The sequence below is a fragment of the Octopus bimaculoides genome, chromosome 23, assembly GCF_046866305.1.
Source record: "Octopus bimaculoides isolate indiv1 chromosome 23, ASM4686630v1, whole genome shotgun sequence".
Classification (NCBI taxonomy): Eukaryota; Metazoa; Mollusca; class Cephalopoda; order Octopoda; family Octopodidae; genus Octopus; species Octopus bimaculoides.
The window spans coordinates 19,955,414-19,973,091 of NC_142950.1; the positions used below are offsets into that span (position 1 = coordinate 19,955,414).

The 17,678-nt window shown below is 35.0% G+C and overlaps 1 protein-coding gene across 1 annotated transcript in view; it reads right to left on the reverse strand.

The window, feature by feature from the left end:
• Positions 1-17,678, reverse strand: part of LOC106879044 (multiple PDZ domain protein) — an 862,020-nt gene that overhangs the window by 62,603 nt on the left and 781,739 nt on the right. The window contains exons 28-30 of the mRNA XM_089340722.1: positions 12,630-12,761; positions 7,588-7,680; positions 3,086-3,160 (exon numbers count right to left, since the gene is read on the reverse strand). Coding sequence (XP_089196848.1) covers positions 3,086-3,160; positions 7,588-7,680; positions 12,630-12,761 — 300 coding nt within the window. The remainder of the gene's footprint in view (positions 1-3,085; positions 3,161-7,587; positions 7,681-12,629; positions 12,762-17,678) is intronic.

The following is a 17,678-nucleotide window of genomic DNA, read 5'->3' on the forward strand; positions in this document are numbered from 1 at the left end:
ACTTCTACCAAGCTAGCTCAGTGAGAAAGGTTACTAGAAACCCAACAAAATGGAAACAATACCAACCAAAGGGACAAATGAACTGTGTAGGGTCTACAGGTATCTAGCTGTAGCATGGCACCTTGAACAGTCCATGTTGATGTCCAGTATGCTTTAAGTCAACTGGGTAGGAGACACCCCTTAATTCCCATTAAGGTATGTCTCTATAAGGTGACCTCAAAATAAAACTCAAGGAATACTGTTTAGGGAAGTCATGGCACACTGTGCAGCATTCGTTTGTTATTTCCCCAAAATATGTGGCTGATCCTACACAAGCCCCAACCATCGTTGTTTCTGTAGTCTAAAAGTTCAGTTTAGTTCTGCCAAAAGAAGTAACATTTCTGGTGAGCTGTTGGAAGTTCATTCATCAAAACATTTGCCCAAAGTGCTTCCAGTAGGACTGAACCCGAAACCACATGGTTGAAAGTAAATCTCTTAACCACACAGCCATGCCTACACACACATGGATGAAGAAAAAAAATGAACCAAACACGTTTTTGTAAATAAGGTGTGTTAGCATGTAATTTATATATATATATATATATATATATATATATATATATATATATATATATATATATATACATACATACATACATAAATAAATAAATACATATATATTTATACATATGTAACTTGCAATTTAATAGCCACTTTGCTCCAAACATTACAATACCTCCTCTCCACATACTTTTAATAGTATGTTTTAAAGTGAAAACATGTTTTATCAAGTTACAAAGAGAGTTTTACAAAGAAAAGCTAAACTCAAAAAAATTCCTGAATTTCATCTTTGATGTTTTAGGGCTGATATCAGTGGTAAGAGAGAAACAATTTGGATTGTACACATAAAAATATGAATGAAAGGACTGCTTTTGGTTTGAACTGTCTTTGGCTATTTTTATATGAAGTTTGAAGAAGTCTTTAAAATATCAAGGAGTGTACTTTAAGTTTCCTTTAGATGGCAGTGTAGAAGAAGTTTCTCTTTCATGTGAACTCTAATTACTACTTGGATAACAAGATTAAGTCACGTTTTTGTTATTAATTTTTTCTTTTTGTGTTAGTTTCTTTTAATATTCAAATCAAAAAATTGTGTGTAAATAGCACTAATTACAGTTTGGATAGCTAAATTAAATCAAGTTGTGTGTGTGTGTGTGTGTGTGTGTGTGAGAGATATGTCTTCAAAGAAAAAAAAATTCTCTGCAGTTGTGGACATTAAAAACATTCTTTTTGTTTTTGCTGAAACATACACAGCATATTCTAACATTCAAAAGCTACTGAAAAAAAAAAAAAAGATGAAGAAGAAACTCCCTATTTCTTTAGAACTTCTCTAAAGAAAATACCTCTATGTTTTCCAGAAAACTGGTTCTACTGTGGCAAGGAACAAAGGAGCTCGCAAACTTAGGACTAAACTACAAGAACAGATGACAGAAGACTAAAATTTTTAGTTCTTCAGGAAATAAAAAGCCGACAGCAACTATCAAGAGAATTTATAACTGGTGGAAACACAGCTGGTTCCAGAAGGACCATAATATGAAGACTGAAAGAGGTGGGTTTTGTGATTTGCTATGAAGCCTTTTTTAACCAAGAAAAACAGCACATTCCAGTAACAACTACAAGAATAGTTATATTGAATGATATAGTCCTTGATATACAAAAAGACAGGAAGCTCAAAACTGAGGCACTTTTGGTCATAGGCCTACTCAAACTGGACAAACCTGGGGGCTAAACAATGATCACAAGGAACAACTACAAGAAAAGTCACATAGAGTAAGGCAGTCTGATCCAGAATCTGATAAAGAAATGACCAAAAATGATTGCAGTTAGTAACATACTGTGTAGGGGAAGACCTATCCAATACATGCAAGTATGAAAAAACATGTATCTGATGATGGTGAATATGATGCCATGTAGTCAAAAAGACAGTAAGCTCACAGGTGGAGCACCTTTGATCATAGGCATACACAATCAGGAATGACCTAGGGTTAAACAATATCTATAACAACCCATATATTTATATTTTATCAACAATTTCTTTCAAGAAATGACTCAAATAATAAACCTGAGTTGTCTCCTAGTGGACAGCTATTACAAAGGAGATAAACATTTCTTCATAATATTAGGTGAGATGAGAAATTTGTATCTGAAATTAAGGAATAAGGAAAGAGATGCATTGAATACACAGATTTAATCTTTCTTTCTCTTTTATTTATTTATTTTTTTGCTTACTTATTACAGTTCTTAAAATTTCTAGTCACTGGTAATCACTATTTCATTCTTTTTAAAAAATCTACAGCATGACATAACCTGAGTATATCAATTAAACATTTTATTTAATTGATATATTTCTTATAAATAGAAAATAATTAGTTCTGAAGAAATTTATAGAATGTGCATTTTTCTTTTCTGCTTTTCTTCATAGTGTGTTAGTAGTTTAGCAATCAAGAGAAGAGAGAGAGAGAGAGAGAGAGAGAGAGAGAGAGAGAAAGTTTTGAGTGTGTACATTCAGAATAACTGTTTCTAGGGAATTCTATGCTGTGGAAATCCATATTTTCCACAAAATTCCTGGCTAATTTTGTAACAGAATTACCAAATTTTGGCACTTAATACTTATTTTAAGATTCTGTCCTTGTCCACCACACATACATTAAGTCTAGGACATGCAAAAAGAAATCAATGACAGATGGCTTCTACTGGTTATAAATAGCAACCAAATCTTCCCGAAATCACACATTACAATTTCAAAAACAGGAAAACATTTAGATGGCATGGTCACAACTAGAAGACCTCTGATCATTGGTCTGCATGGTCAGTGCTGACTAAGGGTTAAACAACAACAGTACTTATTAGGTGCCAAAATATTTCTGCAAAAAATGACTTCATATCAAACTGCTCTTGTTGAAATCTACATTTTCCACAGATTGTCTGTCTGAGTTTGTGTATCTGACATTCACTACAGCATTTTAGGTTTCACCCTCGCCCACCACTCAAGCATTCAGTGCACTTTGTGTCAATAATTTTGTAAATAAATGGATTTAATCAAACCTACCTTGTGGTAATCAACATTCTCCACTGAATGTCTGTCTATCTCCAAGATCTGATCTCCTACACTCAACTGGCCATCCTAGAAATAGCAGCAGAAAAACACATATAAATATGAATATATATACACACACATTTATCTATCAATAATAATCTTTTGATGATATCATCATCATGATGCTAATAATGGCAGTGATGAAACAGTAATGAGAGACAGAGAGAGTGTGTGTGTGTGTGTGTGTGCAAAAGAATGTTTAATGAAGAGATGGTGATGATGGGATTTGTTGTGCTGGTGTTGATGATGACAATGATAATGATTATTATAAAGTAGTAGTGAAAGGAGAATGAGTGAAGGAAGGAGGGACAGAAGGAGAGAAAGATAAAGAGAGAGAGAAAGAGGGGGTGGTGGTAATGGCAGAAGAAGCAGTAAGATTGGTACAACTCTATATATCTACATGTAAGAAATTAGTGGGAATGATATTGGCAACAAGTAACGAAGTTTTAATTTTTCTTTTGGCATGATCAAATATTGTATAATTATTTTCATCCATAGAGAGTGAGGGGAAAAGATAAAAAAATTATGTGTGTATATATATATATATATTTATACATGTATATATATATATATATATATATATATATATGTATGTATGTATATATATTTATACATATGCATACACACATAAATGTGTATATATGCACACACATATGTATCTGTATATGTGTGAGTATACATACACACATATGCATATATACACATGTTTATGCACATATACATACATACCAACACACACATAGGCATGTATATTAAACATACATACATGCAAACACATATACACAGAGGTTTGTATATACATACACATGTATGTAAAAGAATCTAGACATATGTAAATATATGATTTATCACATGAAAAATGTTTTATATTATGAAGAAAAAATGCAAAAACAAAAAAAAAACAAATACAATACAACCTACTACAAACAAACAAAAAAACAAAACAATTTAAAACGATGCTATTTACAATAATCTGACTACACCAGCACATTAATAAAGCGTCAGAGTAGAGACAATGTCATCTGAAAAGCAAAAAGTTGTACAAAAATCTTTTGCTGTGTAAAGTATTTCCTGTGATAAAAGAATGTGATGCACTGAATGTGTAAATATAATTAACACTAAAACAGCCATCTGTATATCATACTTAATGTGTATAGACAGTTGATAGGCCAGTTACTGCAGTATTTGTCCTGAGATAACATCTCTTAAAGACTTGTTATGTTAAACATACAACACATGAAAATTTGTGCCAGAAGTGACCAAGAGTGCTAGATGCATTTCCACTGTTTGAAGTTTCTTTTTATATTTATATTTATTTATTCAATTACCTATATCATACAATTAATACTGTAAGAATAAAAGTATAACAAGTATAATTATTGATTTATTAACTACATTATTTTAAGTAACTAACCATTTGTGTACACATTAATTTCTTTATGTAATAATTGCAAAATGAGCAAGTGCACACATAGAGCGTGAAGGAAACAGAGCCAAAAAATGCACCACCAAGTGGTCAGCAAATTACACAATTTACACAATTAAGTATCTAATGTTCCCCCCCCCCCACCAAAAAGAAAAAAAAAGACAAAGGAGATATTATATAATGTGGTTCCTAGATGCATTGTACCTGAAAATAAGACAAGACTGTCATGACTAGAGAAGCTATCATCATAGATCTATTTCATAAGAGCTGACCTGAGGTCACTGAGATGGTCAGAGAAATGGAAAGAAGAGACCAAAACTGATGAGATTGGTGTAGTAGGGAGTTGTGAACTGTGATGTTGAGTTCTCTGTCTTTAGTTTAGATTAGAAAATAAGGTCTGGATGTTTAGAACTAAGCGGATAGCCAAGTACTTAGTTGTAGTGTTAATCTGGGTGAAGGATTGACTATGCTAAACATCTGATGGGCTTCTGAACAGTTTTCATCTACCAATGTTACTAACAAGGCTTGGTGTTGAAAAGAGTCATCCTTAGACATAGTAGAAGACCATTCCCCAGGGTATCATAGAGTGGGATTGAACACACAAATGAATCATTATCATGCCACGCTGGCATGTGATGTATGGATGGATGGATGGATCCTTATGGCTGAAAGCAGTTCCCATTCAGAGTTATGGGAACCTAGCATGATTGGAGGATCACGTTTCACTCATTTTATTTTAGTTCTTAAACCAACGACTTTACAGAATATATTGGGTTCATTGTTATGGTAGTGTCAGCACCAATGAAGTTGCTTTCTATCTTGCATGACCGAAGGGGTTCTATACAGTTTTTTGTAGCCTCTGTCCATTCAGAGCAGTTAGACCAATAGAGAGGGTAGAAGAGAGGGCAATAGTAGAAGTTGAATGAGAGGGAGAGAGAGAGAGGGAGGGGGGAGTGCAGGATGAAAAGAGTGAATGTGAAGGTGAACCAACTGCCACCAAGTAATGGTTTTACCTTCTCTGGAAGCAGACATAATTTCAATAAATCAATAATTTATTTTGTATATTATTTAGTATACCCTTATTCATTTTTGTTGTTCAATTAAATGCCAGTGTCTGCTCTGAATTCCTCATAGCTCATGTTCATATCATTTACATAAATTATCTCAGTATTTTATCTGCTGAAGATAAGTTAGGGCTATTGTTGTGCTGATGATGCCTACTGAGGCAGAAACATATGTCCATGGCTGCCCTCTTTTTTCTCAATGATATGTTAATTTTGGAGAATTATTGATTCTTGAGATTATCTTCCCTTCTCATTTGGTGTTAGTACCAGTTGCCACCAAAAAATTTCTCTACCTTCTCTGAAAGCAGAGATAATTTCGGTAAATCAAGAATATATTTTGTATGGTATTTAATATATCTTTAGTCTTCTCTGTTATTCAAATACAAGCCACTAGCTTATATACACAAACATAGAGCTATATGTGCATGTGTGTGTATGTTATATTATGTATGCGCATGCAACACACAGGCATATGGGATGTATGTATAAATATACAGTATATGCACAGCCAAATATATATTTATGGATGTATGAGTGTGTGTATGTATGTACACTTACACATACATACAAATAACATGTTTAGTCAAACTGAAATCTCAAGTTACACTACATAAGATCAAAAGTTTAAAATCCATTCTCTTTCCCTTGTGTATACTCTACTAAGTAAGTGGGGACCAATCTCTCTCTTATTCTCTCCCTAGCTCCTTCACTCATACACACATAATATTAAACAAAATATTATTTGTGTGTGTATACTATATGCATGTATGTATGAGGTGGTGGGTGCATCTTCTCGACTGTTTTGGGAATTTAAATCCATTTGTTGCTCTCAAAATGTTCAAAATCTCTGAAGCAATGACTGCTATTTGCTAATGTAACATTAAGTCAAGATAATTGTGTACCAGATTACCTCCAATATATTTCTGCTGCTTTCTACCTCTGGTATTTGAGTACTCTTTTTTTCTACCTTGTTGCACATTTATGTGCTTACTCTGGTATATATGTGTATGTGTGTGTGTGTGTATGCGTGCGAGTGTTTGTGTGTGTGTGTGTATGTGTGTGCGTGTGTGTGTGTATGAGTGTGTGTTTATGTTTATGCTCGTCTCACATCACTGCTTGACAACCAGTGTTGGTTTATGTCCCTATAACCTAGTGGTTCAACAAAAGGAGACCAATAGAATAAGTACCAGGTTTTTAAAAAAAGTACTGGGGTTGATTTGTTCAATTATATATAGTTGAATGAAGGCAGTGCCCCAGCATGACCACAGTCTAATGACTGAAACAATTGAAAGAATAAAAGAATATAAAGTTGTACTTCATTCTTATCATTCTGTACCTCTCAAATATTGACTGTGAGTTAGTAAGAGAGCTTATATTAGGTCACTTTATTGTCTTAAATACAGAGAGACACTAATGAAAAGGCTGCCTATAGACATCTACTGGAGAGAGAAATTATCCAATGATGTTACTGAAGGAGACTGTGTAGTCTTACATATACGTTGCTCCTGAAAAATAAATGTGGGCTAGTCATGACTGGAGTGTTTCTGACCTTAAGTCTGAATGGTTTCAAATTTTTCAACAAGGGCAGCCATTTTGGGGAGGGGACTAGTCGATTACATCAATCCCAGTGTTTCACTGGTACTTATCTTATCAACACCAAAAGGTTGAAAGGTAAAAATCAACCTTGGCAGAATTTGAACTCAGAATGCAGTGACAGGTGAAATACTGTTAAGTTGGCAGAATCGTTAGCTTGCTGGACAAAATGCTTAATGGTATTTCGCCCATCACTATGTTCTGAGTTCAAATTCCGCCAAGGTCAACTTTGCCTTTCATCCTTTCCGGGGTCAATAAACGATGTAATTGACTCATCCCCTTCCCACAAAAATTGCTGTCCTTCTGACAAAATGTGAAACCAATAATAATAATAAGAAGAAGAACAACAACAACAACAACTGTATACAAACCTGAGAAGCAGGACCATTTGGTGCTATGGACTTCACAAATATACCTGGTTTTGTTTTGCCTTCCATAATTGTAAATCCCAAACCAGCCAATCCCTTGATAAATAAAGAAATAAAAGAGAATTAAATTATGCAAATAAATGCATTTTTGCAATTTCATTATCAAATGTGTAAAAAAAAGATTAAAGAAAAACAACAATCAAACTCAAACAATAAAAGAATTTCAGAGAAATTTAACTTTTAGAAACTCCTCTAATTCTCTCTCTCTCTTTTTTGACTAGTATATAACAATTCTATCTGGAGTTGCTATTTGCCAAAAGTTTATTGGTTCAAATTCCATCACCAGCTCTGCAATCTGATTCTGATCAGATATATCCAAGACAATTGTCAGGAATCCAATTTATCTATCTGCTTAAAAAAATATAATTATGGTTTAATTAGAGGAGCAAGAGCAGTACTCCTGGTCCTCCTTTTCTTGCAAAGGCCTTTATATGATGATAGCGACCCACACAATTAGAAATAATTATTACTGGAGTATAACAATCATTACTGAATTGTATGTAGTACTGTGTAATTCAGGAGTAGTCTACTAGTTTGCCATGTTAACTTCCAGTACTCTGAGTAGAGCATGATAGGTGCAATGTCCAGCAGAATTTCATGGGGGTGATGTATGATGAGAGTTACTGATTTTCCTGTTTTTGAGGTTTATTAATAACTAACTGGCCTTGTGCCACCAAAAATGACAGCTAATTGTAGTATTTTATATATAAATAAGGCACAAAATAAGGTATATCATAGTCACACAAACATTCACATACTTCCCTTGCACATGCACACACATATACTCACACAGAGTTGAAACGTTATTTGATTTTTCTTTTCAGCATTGAATGTTCACTCACACATATAAACATTAACATTTTGCCATCACCCCTTCCTTCCTTATTCATCTATCACCCTTTACAAGAGTATTATTATATCACCATCCCACTTCCATTGCACACACGCACATTCACATATCTCTCTTTTTACACACACATACTCACACAGAGTTGAAATGCTGTTTGATTTTTTTTTTCACCTCTTCCTTTCATATTCATCTCCCACTCCTTCCTTTCTCATTCATATGTTGTGACAGAGAAAGACACGAGTATTATAGCAAAGATGATTTTTAAACATAAGCACAAAGTTTCTGGTTTGTGGGATGTGTGGGGTGGAAGGGAGTATAACTGTACAGACCTTAGGAATTGACTGATATTTACTTATATCATTGACTCCTGAAAGGATCAAAGTCAATTTTATGATTATGATAGGATCTAAATTCAGAATGTAAAGGGATAGAGCTAAATATCACAAAGCATTATTATGTTCAGCAGTAGGGCAGCAAAAGGATAAAGATCCCTCCTACATACAGGCTCATAGGCCCAGTTTCTCAGTTTCTGTGGTGTATATATTCCCCACCTCGATGGGAAGCTGGTCTGTCATAGGTGGGGAATATTTTTGCTAGCTGAGTTAACTGGAGCAATGTGAAATGAAGTGTTTTGGTCAAGAACACAATGCATTGCCCAGTCCGAGAATTAAAACCACAATCTTACTATCATGAGTCTGACACCCTAACCACTAAGCCATGCGCCTCCATGGCAGAATTATTAGTGTATCATTAATGCTTAGTGACATTTCTTCTACCTGCTTATGTTACAATTTTAAATCCTGCTCGGTCAACTTTGCCTGTTTTTTTTTTTAAAGTCAATAAAATAAAGTAACGGTTAAATCTTGGGGTTAATGTAATCATCTAAAACCCTCACTGCCAAAAACTGCTGGCCATGTGCCCAAATTTGTAAACAATTATTGTGTCCAGCATCCTCCAAATTCTGCCAATCCACAACATTTCTGAGATTGGTAGTATCATTAGAGCACTGGACAAAATGCTTTCTGGAATTTATTCTGGCTCTTTACATACTGAGTTCAAATCTTGCCATGATCAACTTTACCTTTTATCCTTCAGGGTTTGATAAAATAAAATAACAGTGAAATAACTACAGAGGTTTTACTCATGCTAAATTTCTGGCTTTGCACTAATGTTTGAAATTATTATTATTATAATTATTATTGAAGATGTCACACAATATCCAATATTGTGATGTTGTAGCTTGAAGATATTGTGGGTACCAGGGATTTGTACTGTCTGTCAAATCACAACAAAGACCTCAGACAGACAGTACTTCATGCAGTATGTGTGCAGTTCCAAGTAAAGCTGATTTTTGTAATACACCAAAATAGTGTATTTCTAAAGTGCCCAGATGGTTCTTCAGGTTGGGTGGTATTGAACCCAATGTTCCAATGACAACATAGACAACCTTTATGTTTGACTCTCACAGCTGCTACAACTTGACGATCTCAATTTTCAGGTCTCCATATTTCTTGATCTTTTCTCTTTTTTTCCTTTAGAGAAAAGGTCAATAATAATTAGTATTGTTATTCAAATGAGTGAAAGTATATGGTGTAGAGGTTTAGGTGTTAGACAGATATCATTAAGTCATGGGTTTAGTTCTCAGGCTTGGTGATGTATTGTGTCATTGAGGAAGGAATTTTGTTTCATATTACTTCAGTGTACTCAGCTGATAATGAGCACTAGACAGAGCCACTGGCGGTGGGGTGGGTAACCATTGCAACAGATCTGCATCCTTTTCAGGGTGGTGGAGTCATGTACTCTCCGTTACTTAAACATCTTAGCAACCAGAACAAGCTCTGTAGGCTTAGTAGGTTTAAGAGAGGAAGAGAGGGAGGAGAAAAGAGAGAGAGAAACATTAACTTTTAATGCAAATGAAGTGAAGTGGTACCAAGTGAAAACTGTGTCAAATTCATTTAACAAAGTTAATTGATTGGGAATTGAACCGTAAATACTACAGTCTCCATGGACATCAATAAAAAAGTCAGATATATATTACTAAGGCTGGTATTCATTTTCCTTTGTCTTCTCTTCTCTGCATCTCTTTTATTCCTTTATATATTCTATCCAAGATATTTTGATTTAATTTCAATAATTTTTTTAGAAATGTCGAAGATGAAAAAATATATTTATATAGGCATAATGACTCTCCCTAGACACAAGAATATATATGTATTATATATATATATATATATAAAATAAAGGAGTTCAAATCTATGCATAAAAATACACCCATTATTTTTTCTTTCTTTCTCTTTATTCTTATTTTTTACTACTCTTTCATTATCACATTTTATTCTTTTCATTTGCAATACAGAAAATATATATCACAAAACAGTTATCATATAAATATATATATGAAAACATATGCAAAACATGTTTTAGAAAAGAGGAAAAAACTGTAAATAATAATAATAATGAGTGAAGAAACCTTGCAGAATAATATATTATAATTCAAAACATTTTTTTGTTGTTGTTATATAAAAGATGTGAAAAAAGCTGTGCTTATAAGTTGATTTCTATTGAAATTTTAAAATCTTGTGAATCATTTCCATAAAAGTTTAAAATATCTGTCTGTTTGTGCAGAGGGAGAAAGACATAGAAAACTGCACACACATATAGAAATATATATATATATATATATATATAAATATATATATATCGTCATTGTTTTAACATTTACTTTTCCATGCTTACAAAAGGTTGAAGAGATTTGTTAAGGTAGATGGCTGGATGCCATTCCTGTTGCTAACCCTTGCCTGTTTCAATGCAAGCCTGATGGCTACATATGTATTCACCAAAGGTTGGAAATGGAGATACTGCTTGAATGAAAGTGACACTTATTTACAACTACAGCATGATACCAAGATAAGGCAATACAAACACATGTACATTCATGACAGAGTTCTTTCAGTTTCCATCTACCAAATCCACTCACAAGGCTTTGGTTGATCTGAGACAAAAGTAGAAAACCCTTGCCCAGGGTGCCATGCAGTGGGACTGAACCTGGAACCATGTGGTTGGGAAGCAAACTTCTCAACACACAGCTACACCTGCGTCTATGTATATATATATATATATATTATTATTATACGATGAGTCTTCTATAGTTGCTTTCTCCCCATAACTTACAAAGCCTTTCGGGTTTGTTTACAAATATCATATGTAGTATTAGACAGTTTAAATATATGTTCATTAAATTTGGCTGAAATTGATGGGTGAGCATTTGGCCCAATCAGATGCACAAGGAGCTGAGTTAGTGTTGATTCATGGGTTCAATTCTGGCTGGGGTTAGCTCATCATTTTCAGTTATTTGTTTGTATTCAAAAATAGTCACTTCAAATTAGAGAATAAAATATTATTATTATGATATATTATTATACAATCATATATACATATATATCTATGACAAACTCTCCCATCGAAGACGGTGTATAAGTGTTCAGTTTTTTCCGAATGACCTGCACAAGTTATTTATTTGTAGTGGTCAAATGTATGTGCTGTACATGACCTCACCCTCTCCATCAAATTGACTTTGCATGAACAGGTGTACAACGTACCACACATCAGGTGTTGAAGTGTAGAAGTAGCTAGTTGTTAGACAAATGACATATTTACAAAACAGTCACTATGCCAATTTGTAAAAGACAGCTGGAAACAGTTGTTTAAATTAACCTTTCCCCAAGAATTCCTATACCCTGTAGATCAGTAACTTCCAAAGTTTTCCACACCATGGTACACTTAATACAGTACTAAAAATATTGTTGCATGATATCAGATTTTTTAAAAAGTTCTCTCTCTCTCTCTCTCTCTCTAGATATATATATATATACATATACACACTTACATACACCAACAAATGGACACCATTTATACCTCTCTTGCTCTTTAATGACCTTGAGAATGTGTTTTTAGCTCAGAATATCAGTATTAATTAATACCTCCTAAGGTAGCATTTCCATATTTTTCAATATTAATTTTAGATGGGTGCCAGCATTACATATATAAGTACCTAATTCTTTCTTAGCTAGAAATGACAGAATCCCAAACTAAAGTAAAACAAAGCTGCTCATGGAAAATTAAGCAACAACAATACCTTGTTCAACACAATGACTTGGATTGCATCTTGTAATACAGGGGTGGAATATTCACTCGGTACATTTGGTACCCTGATTTCAATAGATGATGGCGGTCGAGATTCATGGCTTGAATGATGATCTTCATTCTGCTGGAAATATATGAATACAAAACAGAAATGAGAGGAGTAAATAAATCATCTTTAGAATTTTAGATTTTATTATTAAATTTAAAAATTATGATTTTACAATGAGCTGAAAATTTGGTATGTACAATTGAGGTAGTATTTAGTTAAAACAACTATCTTTGTGTGAGTATAGGTCCCAAGAAGTTGAATTGCATCTGGTGCTCTCATTGGCTGCTGCTGGAATGAATTTCTGTCTCTCTCTGATATTTATTTTTAAAAGAGTGTTGCAAAATGTGTCCTCTTGACAACAACATGGCTCCAATAGCAAAATTAGCAGCAAGGAAACCACAGACCAGCCCAGTAAGCCAACTTGCCCGGAGAAAAAGAAGTTGTGCACAGCTAGATGTCTTGTGGAATGTAGTTTTTCAGTGCCCGGCTTCACACTGACTGATCTCTACTTACTGCTTGCCTTTTATACTCATACACTAATCTTCCAAACAGTCATGTGCCTTTGTAACATTTTTTCAATGTTGCGTTGTTACTCAGCATCTAGTGTGACTTACACATCAAACTCCCACTTCCTTCTTTTGCCAACAACATGCTAACTAGCATCACTATCATTACAAAGAACATGCTAAATGTTGTCACGATATGACAAAGCTGTGGCCGCTGGTGCTTCTTAACTGAGGTAATGTCCATTAATTGACCACCTCTCCTAAGACTGTATATGTCTGTATATACATATACATATAGTGCAGCTTACTGTCACAGTAGCTCGAACTTTATTCTGTCATAACAATAGCAAATCTATAAGAGATGTTACCTCAAAACAAATACTACAGTGTGTATACATTAAGTATGAAACATAGAAGGTTATAATGACATAAAGGTTTGCTTGGTACATGTGTATTGGAGTCTGTGTGTTTCATCATCGATGGTGTGTCTACTGACTTCACTTATACTTGTCGCTAACCACAATGTTCAAAACATTTTCCCCAAGCATCATCCTGTTGTCATCCCTTCTCTATTAATACCCTGTCATTTGTTCATTACATCCTAATCCTTTCATCCATCCCCCATCAACCTCCAACACCTCTCACCCACCCTGGCTCTATTCTCTTTCAGTCACACCACTCCTGCTCATGCTACTTTGAATGTATAGAGATACCACAAGATGTAGAAGAACCTTTAGGCCTGTCATACACAGTAACTTCTCAAGGATAAAGAGGACCCTCAAGTGTTAATCCCATGATAAAATGAACCTAGTGAATTCTGCAAAGTGATTCATGATAGAGAGGGCATCCAGCTGTAGAAATTATGTCAAAATTGAAATGTATGAGTGAGATATGCTCCTAGGACCATTACAACCTGTCCAACTCATACCAGCATGTCAAGTGGACATTGAATAATGATGATGATGATGATGGTAAGGCAATAAATAAATATATTCTTTATTCGTTACATTAAATTGATTAACATAAAACTAATTATGTCAAATTATTAGTGGGTATCAAATCCTGGTATATGAAGTATACTTCATGTAATTTAGTGTCTAATTAACAATAATTATTGGGATGCTTTATCTCAAGTGATAACAATAATTAGTTGATATAATTAGAGAATCTGGTTGAGGCTTGGTTGTTTTTAGTCACTAACATTTTTTAAGCAAATTAAACAGGATATGTTTAATAGGAACATTTCAGAGAGAGAGAGAGAGAGAGAGAGAGAGGGGGGAGAGAGAGAGGGGGGAGAGAGAGAGGGGGGAGGGGGGAGAGAGAGAGAGAGAGAGAGAGAGAGAGAGCAGGAAGGAGACGGAGAAAGCCAATTATTTAATTTTAAAATTAGCCTTTAGGATCTTGTTTTACTCTTATACAGTGAATTATTGGCTGAAAAGTGTCTGTGTGTATCTATCTATCTACCTATCTATACACACATATATACACAAACATATATATATATATGTATACATGCATCAATAAACATTTACGCATACATATAGAAACATTGAGAGAAACAGAAAAACCACCAGATCTTGAGGGAGAAAGGGGAGGAAAGTGAAAGAGAGAGAGAGAGAAAGAGAGAGAAAGAGAGAGAAAGAGAGAGAGAGAGAGAGAGAGAGAGAGAGGGGGAGGGGGGGAGAGAATGTGAAAAGACGGAAAAGACCAATATTATTGGTATAGGTCAAATTACCAGAATTGTTTGAAGAACTGGAGCAAGAGATTAGAGAAATCTATATTTCATCATTTATCAACTGTCTCATGTATCAGTGGCCTGTCTTTTGTTGTTACTGATTCTACTGATTATATACACACTGCACATATATACACACAGGGTTACACATGCGTGGACGTGTGGATATGTGTAGGCATGTGTGTGCATGAATGGATGCATAAATGTATATGCATGGATGGATGTGTATATCATCATTGTTTAACGTCTACCTTCCATGCTGGTATGGGTAGGACTATATATATATATGTATGTATGCATGTATGTGTGTATGCATTTATCTATGTATGTTTTTGTGTGTCCAAGTGCATATATGCGTATATACATGTGTAGGTATGTGTGTGCATGAATGGATGTGTATATCTATCTATCCTATATACCATCATGTATATATGTGTGTTTGTATGCTATCTTCCAGCATGTATACATACATACACACACACACACACACACACACATATATATATATATGTGTGTGTGTGTGTGTGTGTGCAGGAACACATTATGTTACCAGTTCTTGTTGTTTAACCCTAGGTCAGTGCAGACCAAGCAGAGCTATCATTAAAGATAAGATCTGGAATCCAATGAAAGTGGAATTGGTGTGTCGGCAGCAGACATTAATCCATAATAGTTTGAAGAGAACAAATACATTACAGAAAATTGATTTGGTGAGTGAAGAGAAACGTCCACCATTTCAGACATTTTTACAGAGACAGAAGAACTATAGAGGCAGATGCCATGGTCACAAAAGGCTAAACATATCAACCTTTACCTCCTCTCCCTCTCCTTTCTACCACAATGGTATCAGCCTCTATATTCTGTCACCTCTTTCTACAACAATGATATCAACCATTATAATCTTTCTCCCTTTCTACCACTATGCTGTCCTTCCCTTTTCTACAACAATGGTATCAACCTCTAAATCCTGTCTCTCCCCTCTCTACTACAATCTCTACACTCTCCCTCTCCTTTCTACCACAACAGTATCAGCCTCTGTATTCTGCCCCTGTCTTTTTATTTTTACCACAACAGTGGTAGCAACCTCTCTATTCTGTCTCTCCCCTTTCTACCATAGTGGTATCAACCTCAATATTCCATTTACACCACCACCATCACCACTTTCTGTAATCATGGTAATAGAGGACTACCCTGCACTACATAAGGAGTATTTTCTTTCATCACTCTCTTGTCTTTCATGAATGAAAGATAAAAGTGACCTCAGCAGAATTCGAACTCAAAATCTAAAATGACCGAAGCACCAAACTGCTAGCTATTATGTCTACCACTCTCTCCCACAATCCACTGCTCTACTAATACTAATAAGGATTTGCATCAGTGACACAAAGATGCAAATTTAAGGTCTAGAAGTGTAGTTATCTAAACTGACCTCAGTACATAACTGCTACTTGTTTCATTGAATGTGGAAGGAGGACTTGAATTCAAAATATGAAAAGAAGGTGTAGGTGTGACTGTGTGGTAAGACGATTGCTTCCTAACCACATGGCTCCAGGTTCAGTCCCACTGCATGGCACCTTGGGCAACTGTCTTCTACTATAGCCCCGGGCCAACCAAAGCCTTGTGAGTGGATTTGGTAGATGGAAACTGGAAGAAGCCTGTTGTATATATATATATATATATATATATATATATGTGTGTGTGTGTGTGTGTGTGTGTGTGTGTTTGCATGTCTTTGTATCTGTTTGACCCTCACCACTGTTTGACCACTGGTGTTGGTTTGTTTATGCTCCTGTAGCCTAGCAGTTCAGCAAAAGAGACCGATAGAATAAGTACCTGGCTTGAAAAGAGAAAAAAAGTGCTCCAGCATGGCTGCAGTCTAATGAGTGAAACAAATAAAAGATAAAAAAAGTAACTAAATACAATGTATTTTGTTCCCTGCTTTCCTATCCTATGAGGATACTTCTAAGTTGTTGCTCAACTGCCCTTCCAGAAATGGCAACCAAATCTCTCTCAAACTCATCCTGTTGTCTTGAATTATATTAGATAAAGTAATTCTACACATCACTAAAAAGACAGGATGGCCACTGCTGGAATTCCTTTAAACAATGGTCTGTTCTATAAGTGCTGGCCTTGGTGTTGTTAAACAACACCAACTTAGTCTTGCTTCTCCTACCATGGCTACTGCAACTGATGATAATTTCTAATATAAACAGAGATCCATGAATTTAGTAGAGAGATGTTAGTTGATGCTCATCAATACCAGCACAAGACCGTTACTTTATTTTATCGACCCCCAAAAAGATGAAAGGTACAGTTGACCTCAGTGGAATTTGAACTCTGGACATAAAGAGCTGGAACTGAATACAACAAGGCATTTTGTCAGGTAATTTAACAATTGTGCCACTCAACTGCTTTTAAGGATTTCTGATTTAGGCAGAAGGTAAGAAATTTTAAGGGAGGGGGATTAGTTGATACCAATGGCATCTCTCTCTCTCCTTATTGTTAAGAGCCTCCTTAACTGAGTGAGGGTGTATTTGAAAGAGTGGGAGGTAGCTTTATACTAGGTATTGAAAGGCTAAAATATGATGAAGGAGCAGCAAAGGGGTCTTGATATAGAGGTGAATGGGCCACCTCACATTATATAAGGATGGAAGTAGTTAGAAAAAAGAAAAAGATGGTGATGAGGTACCAAAGCATATTCTCAAGTTACAAGAAGGTGAATCTGAGGGAGAATATAAGCAGTGGATCATGATG